Source organism: Cariama cristata, unplaced genomic scaffold (assembly GCF_000690535.1).
Source record: "Cariama cristata isolate BGI_N322 unplaced genomic scaffold, ASM69053v1 scaffold6537, whole genome shotgun sequence".
Lineage (NCBI taxonomy): Eukaryota > Metazoa > Chordata > Aves > Cariamiformes > Cariamidae > Cariama > Cariama cristata.
In genome coordinates this window covers 33,449-56,319 of record NW_009624902.1, presented here as the reverse complement: position 1 = coordinate 56,319, position 22,871 = coordinate 33,449, and the positions used below count along the sequence as shown (strand labels likewise).

At 35.9% G+C, this 22,871-nt stretch overlaps 1 protein-coding gene across 1 annotated transcript in view; it reads right to left on the bottom strand.

Annotated features, from left to right (window-relative positions):
• The window catches only part of CTNNA2 (catenin (cadherin-associated protein), alpha 2), a gene marked incomplete at its 5' end in the record, with an annotated part of 63,424 nt that overhangs the window by 18,377 nt on the left and 22,176 nt on the right, over positions 1 to 22,871 (bottom strand). Inside the window, 4 exons of the mRNA XM_009703373.1 lie at positions 12,242 to 12,376; positions 15,766 to 15,871; positions 19,146 to 19,327; positions 22,737 to 22,850. Of these exons, the coding sequence (XP_009701675.1) occupies positions 12,242 to 12,376; positions 15,766 to 15,871; positions 19,146 to 19,327; positions 22,737 to 22,850 (537 nt within the window). The remainder of the gene's footprint in view (positions 1 to 12,241; positions 12,377 to 15,765; positions 15,872 to 19,145; positions 19,328 to 22,736; positions 22,851 to 22,871) is intronic.

The window sequence follows — 22,871 nt, the reverse complement described above, 5'->3', positions numbered from 1 at the left end:
GCACAAAAACATAAACACTGATGCAAGGAGCTGAAATTCTAGTGACTAACACTGGAAGTACACTTGTGTCCACCTGTGCTGAATAAATATTACACAATCCAGACCTCTGTGCTGATGCTTCAATAAAGCCAGAGGGTAGGCCACCTACATCACTATATGAAGAAGGTCAGGAAATAATTATGATTTTCTTACATTGAAAATGAGAATTGACAAACTGTGCTGAAAGAACAAGTGAGGGAAGTATCAAAATTCTGGGCATACATTTATTTACAGAGCACACTTTAAAGTTCCAGAAAATATCAACAAAATTGTAAAGAAGTGATGCTTTTAAAGACCATACATTTTTAGACAATGACAAGCTTACAGGCTGAAGCACATTTTTTTCAAACAGTTTCCCAAGAACTGAAACTGGAGGGCTTAAAATGGGATATTCATTCTAATTTACTGTAAATGGAATTTTTATAATCCAAATTCTGGAAAAGTAGGTTCAAGAGTAAACATAATTGCTTATATTATTGACTGGGATTTTCTTAATAACCTAGCTGTATACTAAAATTGAAAAAAATAGTATATGCTGCTAAAGCTAACTCCATTAAATAAAACTGTTCAGAGAATGGGAGACTACTGAGGGCCAGTAAAGACTGCTAGCATAAGATCCTGCCTTGTGGAAGAGGAAAAATTAATGATCCTTAAATCTCTTTTAAGAGTATGTATTATAAGCACACAGAGTTAATATTGACGTTTTTCCTCAGGCTTTTTGTTGCTACAAGGATCATGTAAATTGTAATCTAATCCTGATTATTTTTTCAGTCTTAGTAATGATTAATGTGCATTCCTTGCTCTGTTTGTGTGCTCTTTGTTTTTCTCTCCTTTCCTTCTATTGAAAAAATAAAGTGTGACTAATGTCTAGTACCAGTCACTTCACCTAACAATATAAGTAAAGTCTTTTTCTTCTTAACCTTCAAAACTTTTATCATAATCTAATCCTGTAGTATCTGCAGATGCTACTTTAAACCAGCATATTTGTGGAGTTAAAATTTCAACAAATCGGCTAGTCCAGTTGACTAAATGAAGAGCTATTGCGACTATTAGAGATGATATGTAACTTCAGGAACACAATGCAAAACTAGGCTGCATCTGAGTAATGCAAAGTGATGATAGTGCTGTGAGTTTCAGTTCATAATTGAATTAAACATATGCCTGTCTGATTTCTCATTACGTCATCTTGATTTCAACCTATTTGCATGTATGATGATAGAGAGGAGGAAAAACACCTCTGGTACTCTGTATTGCATCTACTCCTTATTAACATGTATGTCTACTAGTCTGCCAAAGAGAAAAGAAAAATTGAACTTTTAAAGGCTTTTATGGTAAAAAGTACCAAGTAGAATTCAGTTAATTCATAACTTAGGTAACCTATGACTTGACTATTGCACCACAGTTGTTTTTGCCAAATAAAGTAGGAATATATTTTGAACTCCTGTGACCAGCAGACCTTATGAAGCCTAAGCAAGCTTGCTCATTCTAATAAAGAGAAGGATGTTCAGAGGATATATCCTTAAATTTGAGAAATATTACACTCGTAGTAGCAGTTGCAAGATCCCCTAAAAAGAAATAAATTGCCTTTTATTGGAACAGAAACATATGGAAATAGCACAATTAAATTCCAGAAGATTGAATATGGCCAAGAATACTCTCCAGTAACAATACAAGATGAGAAATTTGGAGAAATATGGTAGATTCCATCATGATAATGTGATATGAACAGTTCAATAGATTAGGTAGCAGATAATACCCCAGATGGTATTATGGGGCTAGCACTGCTCAAATCTGAAATCTTGTTTTGACCTGCTTAGTATGGTATCTGTAGTTGATAAAGAGAAAATTAAGGGAAGAGCAAAAAAGATAAAAGTGATTTGCGAACATATGCTGGAACACATTATTCACCTAAACAGTGAACAAAAGCAGAGAAAGTATGTACCCAACTGAAAAAAAATTTAAATATATATATATATTCAAGAAAGGAGGGAAATCTTCCAAGTGTTCCAAGGATTACAACTAAGATTAATTAAATGAATGCATGGAAATGCAAAGAGACAGTAAATGGAGACTTTAACAGTCCAAAATATTTTCTTAAGGAACATAAGTTAAGCCTAACAGCGTAAGAAAACCATGTGAACACAGATCAAGTCATTGATTTAATCACTTGCATCCAGGCACTAGAAATCAAGTTAAAAACAGGGTCCATGTCCAGTTTGACATCAAAGATCTGTTGGAAAAAACACTAAAGTCCTTGCTTTCTTGTTTAAAAAGATGGACAGATGATGAGGAATGGGCAGGCACCACTAAGGTACCAGTGGTCTATAAAGTTTGAGTACAGCAAGACTGTGAAAGCCTGAGGAGTACTAACTGCGCAGAAACATTATATGTATTACTGGTATACCTACAGAAGGTAAAAATGGATATATTTTAAGAAATTGAAACAGCAGCTTGAAAAGTCCATGCAAAAATGTCAAACTGACACACATCATAAAAGTTTGAGACATTAACACAGACACGCCTCTGACCCAAAGATGTCCTGTTGCTGTAGTGTTCAGCTTGATGGATGAATGGAAAAATCTTTTTTGTTCACCATCTGTCATAGGTAAGGAATGATGAAACGTGTAACATCCCATCTGAGACTGAGTAAAGCTGTAACTTCTCTAATTTTTTGACAATGGGAACGTTGAATCTAGTTGCAGGTATAAAAAAGCATGAAAATGTTTCTGCAGTCTTTTGGATTGGATATTGATGCTCTAATCCAGTTTTATAGAGTTCTAATTTGGTCTTTGACGAGATTTAGCACAAATCACTTGTATGTTTCATCTCATTTTCTAATGATATTATTACCTACCTGCTAATCTAATTCACAAGGTATTTTGATGATGTGTTAGTCAAAGTTAGAAAGAATTGATGTTAAAGCATTTGAGAGCATCTAACAGTAAGAGGTTAGGACTGATTTTTGTGATACTGGATAGTTTTTCACTTTGACTCCGTATCAGTGTCGTGAATACATTATACAAAGCAAACACTTTTTGTTGACGCAGCTGCTTATTAGTTATGTAAGATTAATGATGTTATATGAGAACAGACATATTTTTCCTTTGCTCCTATGAGGTTCATAAATAATAATAGTAACAGTAATAATAGTATATTCCAAGTGTGGAAGAAAATACTTCAGAGGTTAAAGATATACGGCAACCTTCCCCACTCTGATCTCTCCCTAAAGGCTATTATTATGACCTCCTACATTTAATGGAAACACATTCCTATTGTGAGTTTTATTGAATACTTTATTGTAAGCTGTTTTGTTCAGTATTTGCAATTGATTCTGCTTAGGCTAGGAAAACCTGTTGATGTTTTCCCTTGAGGGTATGTCTTGTCTGTGAGTGCTTCTGTGTGTGTGTTACTCATCTGCAACTCAGGTTGTCAAGAACTATAATTAAAGTCAAATAAACTGATGAGTCTGAACTGAAGTTGTCATTCTTTTAATATCTGCAAAAGCATCATCTGATAGTACTTTTAGAAGTGAGATTATGTCTCACTACTATCCAAATCAGCACATTTAACAACTGCAAGAGCTAAAAGATGTACTTCTGTATAAGAAACACGGTCCAAAATTTCCTATTGTGCGTTTAATCTATCATTATGTAAATTCAGTTCTCTATAATTCCATGTGCAAGAAACAAATCCAATTTTTATTTAACGCCTCAGGATGTACCTATTAGCAAACCTATGCTGTGCATTAAGGAGGCCAACTGAGAATGCCCCAGGGGAAAGGAATTCTTATTATTTAATGTAAAATGATGAAGCTTGGTCCCAAACTACCTCCTTTAAAGGCAGTAAGATAGGAAAAGAAGTGAACATGAGATAGCATTGAAGTCCATGCTTTCCTTATGGTAATTTTTATAGGGATAGTCCTTTAGGACCATAACTTAGGGTATGTTAAAATGGTCTCTAGGCCTTGCTAATTATTACAAGGCTGGTGCAGTTTGTGTATCAGAAAGTCATAATATTCCCATTTTCTTCCCATCTCATTCAGCATGGTCTGGAAAAGGAAAACAAGCTGAACCAAAGCCATAACTGCTGTAGCAGGCGAGCTTTGGATTTTAGAGTGGTTACTATTTTTAAAACAAATGCAGTATGTAATGAAGCGTATACATTAGTATTTCCTTCAATTCTCTAATCTTTTCTATGACCATATTTGTTTCAAGCCTCAGTCTTGAATCCATAACACTTTGCTTTGTTCTCATGGAATTAAATAGCTTAACATCATTTGGTATCAGAAATGCTTTTCTTTGCGGAAAACTCTTCTAATGAGAAACTTCAATATATGTAATCTTCAGAAATTCATGAATATTTGTTACCTGATAAAGCACAAAAGCATGTTCCCTGTAGTCAAAATGCTGCTTAATAAGGATAAAAGTCTGACCTGTCTAAATTTTAACCTACTAAATGTAGACATACAGATGGTGTGCATGCTTCTTGTCTCCATGAATATATTCTAATGAAGACAAGTGCAGCGTGATTTTGCTTTGCAAATGAAATTCTAGATAACATCTTTCCATTTATGCAGGACATATTTTTTCATATTTATGTGTATATGTTTACATGTGCATTTATATATAATGAGATACTTTCTTAGTCCTGAAAATAGCCTTATATCAAAACATGGTAGCTTCAAAAGGAGAAATTATTTCATAAAAAATATTTTCTTGTTGAAGTTTTCAATTATGTCTTAAGCTTCATTCATCTGCTTTTCCTTACATAATGCAAACTCTGCCCACCATCAATCCACCTTCACTCAGCTGCTTTGAAGAAGTAACCATAACACTAATAAAAATAAATCAACATTTCCAAAGTCTTCTGTGCTATTCTTTATGTGGCTCATACTTATGATACCCCAGATGCCCAAAGTTCAGGATATATGCTATTGTCCCATCCAGCAACAGTTATAAAGGCAAACTCACAGACACAGAAATAAGATCCTATGGGATCTTTCACTTATCTGAATTAAAACACTGTGCAAATGTCACTTGAAAGAAACTTTTGGAGGTCTCTTGTAAAGCTTTCTACTTGTAATGAGTTGATTACCAACATTAGATCCACTCATCTGCTGCATTGTCTACCTGGGGCTTGAATCTCTCCAAGGATGTCAACTGCATAAACTCTCTGGGCTCCTGGTCCGCACTACCTTTACTGGGAAGCAACAGGCAAGTTTCATCTAATTACTAAATCTTTATTGTTGTTACATACTTGGAAGAGGTATTGTAAATGGCTTTAGATCCACTATAGATACATCTATTTATTTCTTTTCTACTCCTCTATTCTTTTTTTTAATTTGTCTTCGAGCTGTTTCAGAGGATAATTAGGAATTCTTCACTGTTTTAACTTTCAGAAAGCCCTAAGACAGTGTTTTCATAAAATACATCATATATAATGAATATACGACCATGAGGGATTTTATTAGCACTCATTTTGATTAACCTGCATAAGTCACTGATGCTTTTATCCTTTAGGAGTAGTAAATTGACTCAGTGTCAGGATGATAAATTTTTTATGTTACCACATCGTCAGGTAGTCCCTTTCTTGGACAGTGTATTGAGGGATACAGCCTGTGCCAGCAAGAGTTGAAGACTCATGTATTAGTCACAAATAGAAAAGCTCAACTTGTTCCAGATAGATAAAGGCTTATCAAAATCTGTATATTTATAAGCATTATGTGCTTCATATAGCCATGTATTTTCGAGCAGAGTACACTTACTATGGTTTTATTTCACTCTCTCATGTATCAATATGTCTGCACACATTCAAACACATACGCAGAGGTTACTTAAATATTTCTCCATCCCAAAAGGCATAGCTGAAATATCTCCCTGTATTTTTAATTTCTTTCATTTCTTCCAAAGCAGATGACATGAGCTAGTTGAATATACAGTGTAAATCAAGGTCTCTCACTTTCCCCACCTAGCCCCAGCATTTCTATCCTGGAAGCTTTTTACAATGGTAACTTCAGAGCTGAAATAAAGACCCTAAATTTTTATTTTCTCTCCTGCTTGTTCTACTGGGAGAGTAGAGATTATTGCGAAGTCCAACCAACTTTATGGTCCTGACTTTATCTCAGTCCTGTCCCACCATTGCAATTTTTTGATTTCATATTCCTATCTTGCTTTTGGTTTGGCTTTTTCTTCACCTGGCCCTTTCATATCTCCTATTTCAAGTTCTTTGGCTTACTTCCTTACTATTTCCAAAGTCGTCTCCTTTATTCACTGCTTTCATTCCAAGTCTCAAAACAGAATTCCTTTCCACCAATCACCTGATAAACAAATATGTTTCCATGAGTCCCATCTTGCATTATTTTCATAGCATTAGTACATACTGTTCATATTTGCAAAGTCTTTTTTGGCTATTCTAAATTCTTAACACAATCATGTGAGTGAAACAGTGAGTAAACATGAGAAGCAACTTAAAAAAAAAAAAAAGCTGCCTAAATTAAAAAAGAAAATCACAAAAGTAAAATTACATTCTTAAGAAATTTAGTAATTTTCTGTAGGGTCCCTGGGTCCATCTTTCACTTCCCTTTACCAATTTGACTCTATTCACTTGTGTTATATCCACTTGTCATGTATTACCACAACCCAAACCCTAGTCTTGCAACGATGTGAGCTTAGACATAGGACTCTCTCTTTGTGGTGTGTAAACATTTGAGCAGTCATTGTCCAACAAACATGAACACAGCAATAACTGCTCTTACCCTCAGCTCCAAGCAAATTGAATGACTAGCAGATAAAATACAAAATTTCTATTAATGTTATCTATTAATCACTAAGTACATCCAGGTCTTAGCTCAGGTGTTTTCTACTGAAAACACTGGCAGCTTGCCAGTCCAAGCAGCCCAGCCTAGAAATATCTACGAACCCTGGTTTGTCAGACTGTTTCTGTGAGTATACTTCATGTAGCATTCTTCCATTTCTGTTATAAATTAATAGTAAAACTTATTTTGTTGCCGGTTAAGTAACAGGAGTGACCTTTTTGCACTCCTGAGAATCTTGAAGAAAAGGAACCCAATAGCTTTGTCGATTTGCCAAATCTCCCTTCAGCAAACTTTCTTTGACATAATGGTAAATTCTTGCCTCATTCAGGAGGACCTAAATTACTTTATTTACCAAACTCCAAAACAACATTTTCTCCATACTCTTAAGCATTTTAAATGCAAAAGTTGTCTCTGATTGCCTACTTGAAAACAAAGGAAAAACCACAGAAAGGCTTTCTGATGCGGGGAAATCAAATACCACATCAGTGGCTCTTAAGTAACTGCTTATGCACAGGTTCTTAATCCAAATTCAATGAAAAATGGCCTTACTCGCTTTTAATAGCAGATGAACTTCAAATTACCTGACTTTTCTTTGAGACTATAGAATTCATCAGTAGTAACTTGATACTGCACTGCCCATAAGCATACCAACTTGTATTTACAGCACAAGGTTGTGTAGTGACTCAGCCTTAAACGAAAGAAAAGTAGGACCTTTAAACCATTTTGTTTTACTAGATGTAAGATCCATAGGCAGAATTGATAGGGAAACTGTCAGCTCACCTGAAATAACTGCTGGATGCACACTGTTATTCTGTGATAAATAATGAGGCTCGTGCTTTTTTGTAGAGGACTAGCTATTTCCAGTTACTTTATTATTATCACTGATCAAGAATAAACATACAGGCAGTTATTTTGCAGTATATCCTATATCTGTTACTATTTTTATGTATCCAACCTCCCCGTCCAGGTTTTACAGGCATTCTCACAATGTCCTACCCAAAGTTAGTGGGGTGGCTCTGGCCCCTTTACCTTCATTTTTTCCCCCAAGTCCTCACTTTCACTGAGCAAGAACACAACACCTAAACTCACAATCTTAACTAAACTGTCTTGTATCTTCAAAATGTTACAAGAATCCTTCTCTTAGTATCATAGCTGAGCCTATTATGCTAAGATAAATGGGCCTTTGAAAATAATTGGAAATTGGACCCAGCTAAAGTATATGTTTGGAGTCTGCTTTGGCTATTGATTTAATATTTTTGGTCAGTGTTCAAAGGTACATGGCTGTTACTCTTTACGACACTGCGTATATATCTGGCTCAGAAGTTTAAGATTCTTTGGGCAAGTTTTCTGATAATACAGCTGATTATATGTGTACAGTTCCAAATCAAACCTGAACACAATAGGGGGCTGTCTTGGATAAGGGATTTTCTTAGATTCTGTTCAATATAGTCCTGCAGGAAAAACTGTATCAAAGCTACCAACATAAACAAGAATTTTAAAAAATGCAAGCTCATAGCTTAAATGGAGAGTAGGTAAATGGGCTGATCAGCTTCAGAGCAGCAGTAAACAGAACAAGTAGATATTTATCCTAGGGTAAGAAATGTATATATAGATCTGTTTTATTGTAATGGTCTAGCTAACAAGAGTCAGACAGGAATACTAAAAAAATAAAGCAGCCCTAGAGTTAGAAGAAGTCTGAATTTTTATTCAAATAACAAACATCATGGTTAAAACCAACTCTATTCAACAAAAGTATCTATCATAAAAAGGCTATCTATCAGCACGAGCTAAGTATACGGAAATGGTATTTACTTCACTGAGAGTAGCATATGCTCAGCACCTCAGAGGATTCATTCCAACACAATGGTGCAACCGATTATGAAGCAAATATACATTACATTAAATAAACTGAGGCAAGAGACAAAGAAAATTATTTTGAAGCGCTTTTAGTCTCTGATTTTATTAAAGGAGGTTGTTTATTCTTAGAGGGGAATTAGAAATTGAATATTCAAATTTAAAATTACAGAAACATACATCTGTTTATGGACCAAGGTCAAAGAGACTTTTATTAGGAACAAGGATATAATCTACACAGATCAGAAATATTTTTTAAATCTCTTCATTTTTTAATATTAATTCCTTTTTGCTTTCATCTAACTTCCTCCTCACCCCTTTTCTTTACTTTTTTCCCTATAATCTTCTTCAAGTTTACAAGGTTCCTCACTGAAGAAAAAGTATCACATAGTTTTTCCTTATTTTAATTTTCAGAACTCAATTGGAATCAGGAATTAAGAGTCTCACCCTGCAACGTAAAGGGCCAAATCAACAGATAGTCTAAATTGGCCTTGCACCATTGATATTAATGAGGTCAGGCTGATATATGCTAAATCTCAATTGCCAGATCTTACTTATTTGGTGAAAATAATTTTGCTATCTGCATGCAGGGAATTTGATGGGAAAGATTAAACGAGAGAAAAAGCTGGTGGAAAAGGAATGGAAGAAAGAAAGGGAAAAACAACAGTGGGTTCTTTCCTTTACTGAAATAATTTACACTTCAGGAGCGTGATGTTTCCTTACTTTTTGATCTGTTTTTCTATTTGCAGCAAAGTCAATGATGCCAAAAAGAACCCCTTCATATGCTATGCTAGTATCATACCAATCTATAGAGGAAAAAGGAAACAAGATCAGCTTTATGCTTTTTTTCAGAGATAAACCATACTGAACTACTGAATCTTGTGGGGAAAAAGAGAAATAGAAGTTTCACCAAAAGATATATAGCACATTATATGTTATGTACACAGTGTTTTTGAAGTTGTTGCAACACATTTCTAACAGAACTGTAAGAACTGTGGGGTGGCTTTCATCTGTCTTTTAGGTTTTAGTTGGTTTTATGTCTCTTTCCTTTTTACATAAATATACATACGCCCACACATAGATTCATACATATATATGCATACATTCCTTAATATTAATATTCTTAATAATGTAAAAATTCAAGCAGAGTTTGTACTCCCCATAATAGTTGTGAATCATAACTCATATTTTGGATCAATCTAAATTATATTATGGGTTTTTGTAAATACAGTAGTAAATTACAATATTGTAATAATCATCCTGGTGCTTGATATTTACATCAAAACACTTAAAATATAGTGCAATCACATAAACTTACTTCTGTTGTCATAGGTTGGGAAGTTTGAATTCTGGATTTCTATTGTACTTATAACATTGTACTGTATGCAAGTTGCCAAATAATGGTATTTCATTTTAATGTAAATAAAATACTGTTTATTTGTAATTGGCTATCCAAGAGAAAATGAAGAAGAAGATGGAAGCAGAAGCAGCAAGTAGACAAGCAGATGTAGATGTGTACTTGGATACCAGATCTCTGGATAGCAAAGGAGCATACAGTACCCAGCACCTTGAAGATAAACAGCTTGGAAAACACTATCAGGAAAGCACTGTACTGTGTTATACCAGATAACAAGATAATGCTCTCAAAAAGGGATGCACAGGAGTTCAACTCTCTATATCACCTCCTGTTCAGAGCAACGGCAGAAGAAGCAAGCTGGGCAATCTTAACATTTTTTGTATGTCAGTACTACTGAGTCTTTGGAACAGACCCAAATAATTTCTGTGGTTGAAGCTCATTTTGCCTTTGTCTGCAACTGACTGTGAAAACCCAACCAAACAGAAACACAATGGTGATGAAGCCTGGTAAGCAGCGGATGCTAACAATGCCAGACTGGAAATGATGAAGTCAAGCGGTTTGGCCACTTAAATTTCACAACGGATGGTGATGTTCCAGTAACGAATAGATGCTAGATATTCACAATGGCTTATTCAGCATCCACATACACTGAATAAAGAGACTTGAAAAAGAAACACACACAACCACAAAAGCCAAGCTGGTAGAAGCACTGATTTGGGTAATTGTTATAGATAGATGAATATGACAACTCAATGGGTATGAAAAGCTGGACCCAGATGGCAGTAGGTAAGAAAAGATCGTAACATTTACTATGCAGCATAGCTGTCAGTGATACAAGGACAGATCATTAATATCAGGAAAATGGAAGAGGATATTTTCATTGCTGTGGGAAGATCAAGGTATTAAAACTACATATGTACATACATCAAGAAGTGAAGACCAATTGCAGGACAGGCACGGGAACATTTAAGCAGCTCCTTTTAGGATTGCATATATGACTTCAGAATGTTTGATCCAAGAAAGCCGGGCAAATGTTTAAGACCTTCTACAGTGCTTTGCAAAAAATCAAAATGTTATGTAGTTGAGAACATTTACTCTGACTTCCGATATGTTTGAGGAAGGCCAGTGATTTCACTGGGGAATCTTATGGATGAAATGAAGGGCACAAGTTAGTTGTCCTAACAAACTTCGTACTTGATTAGGCTTAAACAATGAAAGGGTGCTTTTTCAAAACTGTATTTGAAAATAACCTTGTTTCAAGTATCTTGGGTCTCACAAATCACCATCATTCGGAAAACACACTCAGGAGAGTGAAACATATTAAAGATTTACATACATATGGTCTGTATTTGAGTTAGAAGATAACAAAGGTATCATGGGGTTAATACTAGGGTGACTAGTTGAACAAAACAAGAAAATCATGAAAAGCAGCAATTGCTACTGCTTGGTTCTAGTAATCTCCCAGAGGCACAGAGTCCAACATTAGGAGCAGGAAAGAAAAAATGGTTTAAATATGTAGAAAACTCATTGTTTATAATATTACTGCTGCTGCACATTCCTGTCTCTATTTCTAAAAAAGATTGTATGTAAAAAGTTTGTAGTGTTAATTGAAAATAACTGAAATAACTGGATGGGAATTAGAGTATGTAATCATTGTGCTTGCCAATAGTATTTGAAAACAGCACGTGCATCAAAACTTAAAATATTTTGCTGGCCTTCCAAAGTTTTTGCTAAACCTAGTGTGCATTGGAACCTGAGTGAATGAAATCCCATTAGTCATCACCATCTTAACAATATGCACTTCATACAGAGCTGGCTTCTGCACAGAGGAAGGAAATTACCAGTTCTAACAAAGGAAAGAAGATTTATAATGAGCAAATATACAAAAGCTCCAAATAATTATAATATTCACTGCTTGGCAATGACTTTCTAGGCTATGAAATTACTTTTCTTTTGGAAGAATGAAGATTTTACAAGGTTAGTATAAACAAAGGGTAATTGGAAAATCAAATTGCTCTACACAAGTTATTGTAAGGTCTGGAATAATGGTGATAACATTTTAAAAAGCTTGTTTATGAATCACTGTATTTTTGTTTTGTACGTTATTGCCATCAAAAATGCTCCCTTTCAAGTGCTACATGGGAAACATAAATGGCTAAATAGAAATACCAGCTTACCCCTGATACAATAAGTTCTCCTCCCAGGTTCTGAACTTCTGCTTTCACTTTGCTGCAGATATTGAGCTGGTGGCAGTAGAGGGCAATGCGCTGCAGGTAGGCTAGCAGATCCTGTTTGCAGGCTGAATCTGGGCACTACAAACAAAAGAAATATTTGATCAGATGTAGCTGAGTTTATATGATTGTAGAGAAGTAATCAGAGGAGAGGAGACAGTGGCAATGTGTGCGTGTCAGGTGGACCCATTTCATTTCGTCTTTACAAGAGATACTTGATGAAATGTGAAAATTCAAACTCTACTTTTCATTTAACTCAAGACTTACAAACTGTAATCTGAAGATGTACTATACCTTTTTGTAAAAAGAAGAAACCTCTCTGTCAGCTGCTAATAAAGGACAATGAAAATAATATGACTGCTATGTTTGTGGGGGACGTTCACTGATGATGTCAGTTTGTACAGAACACAGAATCTATTGAGCAGCCAAAATCACAGAATGACAGAATCACAGAATGGTTAAGGTTAGAAGGGACCTCTGGAGATCACCCAGTCCAAAGAGGACCTGCCAAAGCAGGTTCACCTATAACAAGCTGCACAGGATAGAGTTCAGGCGAGTTTTGAATATCTCCAGAGAAGAAGACTCCACAACATCTCTGGGCAGCCTGTTCCAGTGCTTTGTCATCCTCAAAGTAAAGAAGTTTTTCCTCATATTCAGATGAAACTTCCTGTGTTTCAGTTTGTGCCTGTTGCCTCTTAACCTGTCGCTACGCACCACTGAAAAGAGTCTTGACACCTGCCATTAAGGTATTTATAAGCATTGATAACGTCCCCTCTCAGTCTTCTCTTCTTCAGAAGACGATCAAATTTGACCTGAAACTCCAAGTTGCCTGCTGGGTGTCCAGGTTAAGATACACCATAGACCAGTTAAAGTACAGATAAACCCAGTTCTGATTGATTACATCCAGCTTAATGCCAACTCTTGACTGTCTTGCTAGCATCCCTGGCATTTGTGCAGACCTTCAGAGGACACAGCTCTGCTTCAGACTTGGCAGAAGACAGGCCCCTTACTGACACACTAAAGACTCGAGAGGCAGAGGCGAGGCTTCTTGGGTTTGGTTTAGGAAGCTTATTGTTAATGCATAAATACCTTAATCTGTGCCAGAAGGAAATTATTTGCTAAAGTGTAACTGACATATTACAGAGTCTCTCTGCAGATGACATCACTATTGAAGCCCTTCTCAAGAATACAATTAGACAAGTTGGTCCCTCTGCGCGTCTAAGAGATATCTCTTCATACTAGAGAGGAAGTTATTGACAGTCCTGTACCATTTTGGATGCTGTGCGTCTCAAATGTGTTTTGGTACAAATTACATTAGGTCAAACGTGGTAGACTCAGTGAAGGATTCATAATCAGTATAACTAGAAAAGGCCCACATACAATTTATTCATAGTCTTTGGGGCTCTTAATAGAAACTGCATCATCCCCCACAATATCAACAGCATAATAAACAACACTCTCATAGTTAATATTCAAAGTCTTGCCTCAAGAGGATAGACCTCAGTAATTCATTCTGATGAAACATTGCTAAAAGGGTCCATTGCTAACAGCATGTCTCCAATAAATACTCTTTGGGGCCACCAGACAAAGTCTGACTGACAATGTTCTTTGAATGTGTAGCTTGGGGCACAAAGATTCCGTATATGTCTTTTTAGTGTCTTACAAAGTTTATGCTCAATTTTTGTAAAATATTATGGGAGCACTTCAACAAAAACTGATCGAATTAAACGCACACAAGTCAACAGCATCACATCCTTTGACTTGAGATGACTGCTCTAGCCCCAAGAGTTAATGCTGGCAAGGAATATGTTTGCAGTGAAGTAGTTGCATATACTGTCGTCTATAACCCTGAAAGTAGACACTTTGCTTTTTTCTCTCCCTTAAACTAACAATAAACAATGCCGGAGGTTCTCTGTGGCTATTAGGTTTAATCTGCTCTATACTTATGGCAATGCTATGATGCCCCTTTCTCAGACAGTTGCCACATCTTTCAGGCATGAATCCTAAGAGACCTCTTCTCTCTACTGTTGACAATTTAATACCGAAATATTTACCCTACTCCCGAAGTCTATGAACTGAAAGAAATGAACTTTAAAGCTATACTTCTAGAGAGCTGACAAGGCTTTAAATACAAGTACCTTGGCGAGAATGAAAATGTAAGATCTGTCTCATCGGAACAGTAATTAAAAATGCAACTGTCCATAAAAAGTTTATATCGCATGAGGGTCTCCAAAGTTCTGTAAAATTTCATTAAAGCGCAAGCATTAAAAGAAACACTTCATTCTCATAGTGATTTTACTGTTTATTATTAAAATGTGCATGTTACAGTCTTCTGAAATTTAAAATGTGACTCAAGCCAATGCACTCTAAGCATAGCAAGTCTCTTTGTGTTTCTTTCTTTAAAATATTCCACCTCTGCAAACACTGTAGACTAGGAATTTCATCAGCTGATAGATTGATATGCTAAAATGAACAGATGCTAAATTTGAAGAGCTGGAATGGGTTAACTACAGGAAAAATGCTTGCTGATAACGAAGAAAACCTAAACCCAAAATTTCTGAGGTTATAGGAAAATGGACAGTTTCAGGTTTCTTGCCACTCTGGCCCGTACCCCCTGGCAGGACATGTTACGCACCATTAAAAGCTTACTTGAGGAAGAAAAAGAAATACTTATTTTGAAGAGAAAGACTAGAGGCAAAGAAGTTAGCAGTTTCCACTTCCACCAAAATTTCTCCTGATGACAATGAAAGGAAAGAAACTATAGGAAGTTTGCAAGGGGAAAAACAGTCAAATTTAATTTGTCTAAATCTAAAATTAGTTACCTAGAACCTGGATTTGAAATTTGGCTCTTGATTTTTAATATAATCCTTCCTCTTGCTCTCCAGATGGATAGATAATCCAATCTGAAAGAAAGGGGCTGAATATAGCAAATTCATCTTTCCAGTTGTGACATGAATTTGGCAATGGGACTGAAGACACACACCCTAGAACATGGAGCAGGGGGGCTGTAAAGTGAAAGCACAATACCCTGGTGCAAAACAGAAGAAAGGGAGTCAGGGAATCTTGAAAAGGAAAAGCGCCATATCAAGGGAAATTGCTGGAAGAACAAGCCGAAAAGAATATAAGGATTCCTAGGCATATGGCAAGGGTAACCAAGCATCCAAGTCTCTACTGCTTTCATGACAGCAAATATAACAGTCTAATTCTAATACAATCACTAGGGTCCAGCAGTGATGCTGTGGAACAATTCAGGCATTTCTGAGGTTGAGAGAGACTCATTTATGGCTTCCTTGTACTGCAAAACCCATGTTGATTGGTATAGAAGAAACAACTTATATTCAACGGGTAGATCAATACCCAGGCACTGACTTTCAACAGGTGATTTTCTGCCAAGTAAAGATAACCTTCTCCTGCAAAAGGCAACTCATTGATAGAGGCTACATTATATTTCCGCTCATTTTTGTTGTTACCTGATCAGCTACTGCCCGTGCCAATTTGTCCATCCTCGATCCTGCCTCTGCAATCTTCTTGGCCGCGTTAATCACATCTGATGTATTCTTCAGGGGTCCTTTACCTCTGTGAAACACAATTATGCACAATTTAAATAAATCATGAAAGGTAACAGTTTCAGTGACCCTGTTTAGTGTTTGATTTTAAAACAGTAACACAAATAACTCCTTAATTTATTACAATTTCACCTACTTTATAGTATGACTTGATTAAGAAATCGGTCTGCTCTATTTTCTCTCTCTTAAAAAATGCCTCACTAGCAATTTAGTCTGATGGTGCCTTCAAGCACATGAACTACACTTAATAGTATATGCATTTTTAAGTGCTCATTAAGCCAACATTCTATCTGGAATATACAGCTATTTCTAAAATTAAGTTATTCCAAGCCAGTGCTAAATGCCTGTCATATCTAGAGCAAGAATGTCACATTTTAGAAAACCTCTCTTAGTAGGTTTTTGTGAGAAAACAAAGATATGTGAAGCACAATCCTTAATGTTACATTTAAATGTTACATTCAAAACACACTTAGAAACTTTACATATAATTAGCTTTAAGACTGATATTTCACTATACTTTTAATATGATGCACAAAACTCTGATTTTAGTCACTAAAGTGACCAAAATGTATATAGACAAAATGTAAAAAGTCACTACAGACATTTCTGAGTTTGCTTCAGACTCAAAGCTTTAATCCCGTTTGTAATAATGAATTTGCTACTGCTCCTGAGAATGGCTCAGTTGGAAGTGAGCTGATTTTCCTTTTAAATTTTTTGGGTTTTTTTTTTATACTATGTGAAGAAATACAGCTTCAGACAAGACTGATGGAAAATCATAATATGATCAAACTTAGTTTTTTTAAAACTAAAACTGAAGGCATTTTTTCTAAGCACAACATAGTAATATTTTTGCATTTTTTTCATCTACAGTGCCAAGAATAACATACGGAAACATATTTCCATTTTTATATTCTTTCTATAGTTTCATTTCCACCTTAAACATATGGGAATACAACAAGTATCCCACTTTTGTTGAACTTAAACTGTAGTAAAAATCCTTCATAGTGACCTCGTATGCTTCTACATTAATTACATCAGCAGATCTGACTGTCACAAACTCCATGCATTTGAAAAATTATTCTATTTCAACACTGCTGAGGTTACAGTCAACCAAAAAGGTGTGAAAGGCTTTGTTCTAATGGAATACATTAAAAAAGTTTTTATTGAATCTGATGTAGAGAGAGATGTACTTTGATTTTTTTTTTTTAATTTACTTCAAATGCGACAGTAGTTTTCTCTCATTCTTATATTAGTTCTGTTCTTTTGATGGTAGAAGATGTAATTACAAAACTTTCAATTTGATATTCAGTGTATCAAAGGTTGTCTGGGAGGTTTCAGAAAGTGTTCATATTCTGGGCTGTTTCCTTAGAACATTATTTCTTCCTTCATGAAATGAGGGCACTGTTTGGACAGTTTTTCACTCTGGTTTTGGGCAGAAGGATCAGAGACCCAAAGACAATACAAATACAAAAGCGATTAAGATTTCTCTAAAATATCACCCTTCACAGAAGGTTCTACACTGTCATTTGGTACACAGGAGTGGTGAGTCTACTGCAAAAAGAATAGTTGTAAAAGCACAACTGAGAGAAAAACAAATAAGGTGAGAGAATAATTACTTGGAAAGAAGTATAGTAGTAATTTATTAAAGTAAGCAAACTTTTTATATGCATAATTAAATTTAAAATGGATAAAAATATTTGCTGTTGCCTATTACCAATTAACTAACTATGCAAACACAAATAGTCGAGCTACTTGCAAATTAATGGTATTTATATACACACACACATACACTTGCCCCATCTATCTATCTATCTATCTATAAGGTATGTGCAAACCCTATATTGTCAATGCAGAGACTGTCACCTCTGAAATGGGTTGAAGGCTGCAGACAAGGCATGTGATCAGCTGGAGATTCAGAAATCTACTTGAGCACCTCAGTGAGATGAATGGATGGTTTATTTTAATTGGGTGAGAGTGTTGATCTGCTGGAGGGTAGGAAGGCTCTACAGAGGGATCAGGACAGGCTGGATCGATGGGCTGAGGCCCACGGCATGAGGTTCAACAAGAACAAGTGAGGGTCCTACACTTCTGTCAGAAAAATCCCATGCAGCGCTACAGGCTGGGGTTGTTTGGTCTGGAGAAGAGCAGGCTGAGAGGAGACCTGATCACTCTCTACAATGACCTGAAAGGAGGTTGTAGCGTGGTGGGGGTCAGCCTCTCTCCCCGGCAACTAGTGACAGGGCAAGAAGGCATAGTCTGAAACTGCACCAGGGGAGGTTCAGGTTAGACATTAGGAGGCATTCCTTCACAGAAAGGGTCGTTAGGCATTGGAATGAGCTGCCCAGGGAGGTGGTGGAGTCACCATCCCTGGAGATGTTTAAGAAAAGACTGGACGTGGCACTTAGTGCCATGGTCTAGTTAACATGGGGGTGTTAGGGCAAAGGTTGGACTTGGTGATCCCAGAGGTCTCTTACAACCTAATTGATTCTGTGATTCTGTAATTCTGAAGAAAAACATGAAGATTTTTGTCCAGTTTTGTCTAACCACATTTTGATAAATACCATGTAAACTTTTGAACTCCCATTAAACATTAACCCTGAGAAATCTTTAATTTATTATGGTGATCCATAATTCAAAGAATCTTGTAGAATGTTCTCCCTGGTGTGATTAACAATATGACTATATTTAAACAAAATAATTCTGTTTATATGATATCATTAATGAATGACCTTCTGACTCTTTGCAATTCGATAAGAACAAGACATCAACAGAAAAAAGAAATGAAAACAAACAAAAAATCATTACTGACAGGCTCAAATAAAGTATTAGATCAAAACAGTTTCATTTCATTTGGGATTTTTTTGGAAAGTTCAATGTTCAAAATGATATAAATAGTTTTGCCATTATTTTTGATTGACACAAATTGTATTGAAATGTTGAAAGTTCAGGGATGCACATGCATTTAGATGGGTAGTAAATGAAATGTCAGTTGAGTGTCTGTAAGGTCACGGACTATCTTTGCTGCTGAAATTCAAGATGATCTACAAATAAAACAGATTTGCAAATAGGACAAAAACTTCATGTTATTAATCCCATTTGGAGAAATATCCAGAGCAGTCACGAGAAGGGAGCCGTTCAACCCATCCCATTATGTATGATGTGTGTTACCTGGCTTTGCCCTCCCCAAAACACAGCACATTACCTCAATAGGTTATAAATTGCAACAAAAAGGAAAGATGCGGGATGTCTGAAGAAGTCATTTGCACAGGTTGTTTTGTCCTTACCTAGTAAAGTCTGTCATTTCCATCATAATCATGCACATCTGCTTTGCCAACACAATGATGTCATTACCACTGTCATCCCATTTGGCCACCTCTGCATCCAGTTTGCTCTTTTCTTGGTGGAATATCTCTACCTGTTCAGCAATCTTAGCCTTCTCCTCCTGGGGAAGCTGAGCCATGATAGCCTGGAGAAAAAAATGGGAGAAGCTGGTCATGAAAAAAGGAAGTTAGAAACTATGCTTTTCCAGTGGTCCAAATGGCATGCCCAATTTTGAGTTTCTTTTTATGGGAGTTAAAGATGTCAAGCAAAATCCACTAGACATTTGATTTCTGTTATGAGAGGCAAAATCAAATTCACAGGATGTTTATAGCTCTTCTTATACCTTCAAGAACTTAAAAATTTTATATGTGATGCCATGACATACAGATTATTCACCAGTTGATACAGGAAGATCAAAGAAAATTCCTGTTAAATCTTAACTTGTAGGAAGAGCAAAATGAATTACATCTATGGGAAAAGGCAGACTGAATTGCCAGTATCTCTCCCAGTCTCATTCTCTGTCAGAGGTTTTCTGCTTAACCCAATGCTAAAATAAGCTATGACATGCAAGATAATACATTTGAAGTGAATTATAATGAAAGTACCTTTCAATAATATTTAGTGGTCTAATTATCTCTTGGAAGATATGCAAAAAGGCATTCCACAGGTTGATACTAATCTGCCTTGACATTATCAACAAAGCAGAAAATCCCCCACACCCCCCCAAAAAAAGAAAAAAGAAAACCCTACAAAATTATAATAATTACTTTGAAGATCAAATGGACACTTCCAATAATGATTTCCAACTTGAACTACTATTTGGCTTTAGGAGATCTGAAGACCACATTATGCATTTAATGGGGTGTGACACACATTTAAGTGTCATTAAATTTTTTCTTGTTTATGTCACTTTCAATCAGCTGAAGTCTTTCTCTACATATTCTTAAAATTGTCTTGGCTTTTAAAAATTCATAATTGACCTTTTCCAAAAACTGAAATTAAAACAGGTTATAAACAGTAGATCAGAAAATGAGAAATTTGCAAGTTAATCAAATTAAAATTCAACACATGAGTTTTAATTAGGCCTTATCAATGTAACTCAGCAGTTTCAAATGTTAGCATATTAGTCTTTGCACAGAAAAATGCAGTGTAAGTAAAGCTAATAAATAAATATATAAAATACACATACAGCACTAGAACAGAAGAATTAACTGAAATTAAGAGAATGTGATAGTAGTAGTAAAATTTGGAAAGCTGATCTGTATGTCTTACATGTGGTTTCTTTTCTTTGGGTAGCTTCAGCTGCATACCCTTTAAACTGGTATATAGTGTTTTAACATTTCTATTCCAGCTGCTGATGTGTTTTCAAAGAAATAATATGCTATAGCAAATGCAGCTCATACATTAAAGTTTTATCTGTACTGAAGACCAACACAAGTCTTTCTGCTGAAATACTAATAGCTTTATAGAGTAAGCATATTAAACAAATCCATTACATTCCACAAATAAAAATCCATCTTTTCTACAGAAATTCTTCAAATAAGATACTATTCTTCTTAGCAGACTCATTTTAATGAGTCACTCAAGACTGTGGACTGGGCGGTTTCTGCTTAGCATGTTTTCATTTTAGGTTTTCGTCATTTGTTGCTTCTTGTGACATATTGCATTCTATGTTATTCAGGAATGGGATTGTCTTTATAATATATTACGTTTATACAGTGTGTAGCTGATCAAAGCAGAAGGTTTTAAGTGCAGCAGTGATAATAACCACAATAAATGTAATAGAATTTAAGACTCCTAAGTCTCTAGGTGAGCTAGATTCTTAGTGAAAATATTACTGCAGTCTTTACTTGGTTTTCAGATCAAGAAATGACGATATGCTATGCAATCCTATATGTAACAACAACAAAAAAAAAGTCTGTGAAATAACTGTATTGTATCTCAATATTTTTGTACTTGAGACTTACTTTAGTAGTCAATTCTTTGAATATATCAAAGAGGACTTTATGCTCTTTAAAATATAAAAATGCCTCAAAGATAGTCAACTGCATCCAGAACATATTCTGTTGTCATTTTCAGGGTAAGGTATCCAGGTATCATTCTGCAGTTCTCCTGACTGCATGGTTTTCAGTGCCAGTTCCTGGTCATCCAGCTCTCTGGGATGGGACCTACAACCCATCTCCTCTTCATCTAGGTGATAATGATATACATGGTATGTCCTTGACATGCAAGGACAAAATTTTTTGTACTTGGGATATAGCGACAGAAACTCAGCTTTTCTGATACATGGTATGGTTTATTTACCATCTGTATTCAATATTCAGGGAAATTAATTTAAGACAAAAAGAAACCTCTGCCCATTCCACTGCATCCATGTCTCACATTCCTCCCATATCTCTAAGTAAGCTTCATTTAGGTTTGCATTACTCTCGACTTCTTTTCAGGGTGTAAAATGTTTCTGTCAAGCCCTAACATGCTGTGGGTCTTCCCACAGCAGCTGAAAACTCCTCCTTGCTGGTCTTCTGAATTCATCTTTCAAAGCACCATTGCCTTTTGCTCTTCAGGTTCTCAGCCCTACAAATCCTCTTCCAGAATTCAAGGTAAGAAGTCACCATTTCAGTTACCAGCTTTTGCGACAGTGTTTGAATGTGTGTGGGGAGGATGCTTCTCATTTAGCTCATTACTTCACTTTTAGCACTTATCAGAAGAAACCACAAACCTGTGTGAAACAGCCATGAAAATCATTCAGGTAATTCCCAGTTCCCCACTGGTTCTCTGCTGGAAAATTTTATGGCTTTTTTTTTAAACTCTTTTTCCAGTTAAATATATTTTAATGATGCTATTTGTCCCCAGAATTATATTCTGATGGTGTGGGGTTTTTTTATAATCTGAGCTGAGCAGCCTATTTAGTCAAAGGTAAACACTCATCAGAGGGTGGCATAATCCTGAGTGTTAACAAACTTCACTTCTCCAGCACCTGTGACCCCTGAAGCACTCATCAGCTTAATTTGCAATCCCCAGGCACAAGCTGGGGTCACAAATCACAAATGACTTGAGTTTATCATGATGTAATTACCCTGGTAAAATTACATTGATTCAGTAACAAGTCTTCAATTACAATTAAATTACAGGGACTACTCGGTAGCTTAAACAGATCTTCCTGACAGGTTTGCACACTGGGAAACATGACTAATGTAAGATTTCTCTAGATACAGCACATGCTGCCCTGATAGGATTTTTTTTTTTTTTTTTAATTTGCTGACTACTCCCACGGTTTCAGCACATTCCAAACCTGTAAGGCTTTTTCCTATGGCACTAACTGGAGCAAACAACTGATACAAGGCATCACATAACCCCAAGGAAGATCATTCAATAAAGTCAGTGCTTTTCAAATAGGTGAGACATGAAAAAACTTTAAACACCTAGGTCAACTTACTCTCGTCCTTTCTTAAGTGACCCTGAAGATCTGAAATTGCTACATTTGCTTTCTGAGGCATAGCTTTTTATTTGTAGCTATACAGACACTTAATGTAGTACGTGGGTTTTATACTCACCCTAGCACTCTGGCCAGCAATAAGCTGGTCATCTTCAGTCTGAACGCTTGTTCGGCTGCGAACGTCGTAATCTTCCTGCTCAAAGTCTGAATCATCCTCTAGCTCTTCAGGGGTCTAGAGAGAAAGATAGGGAAA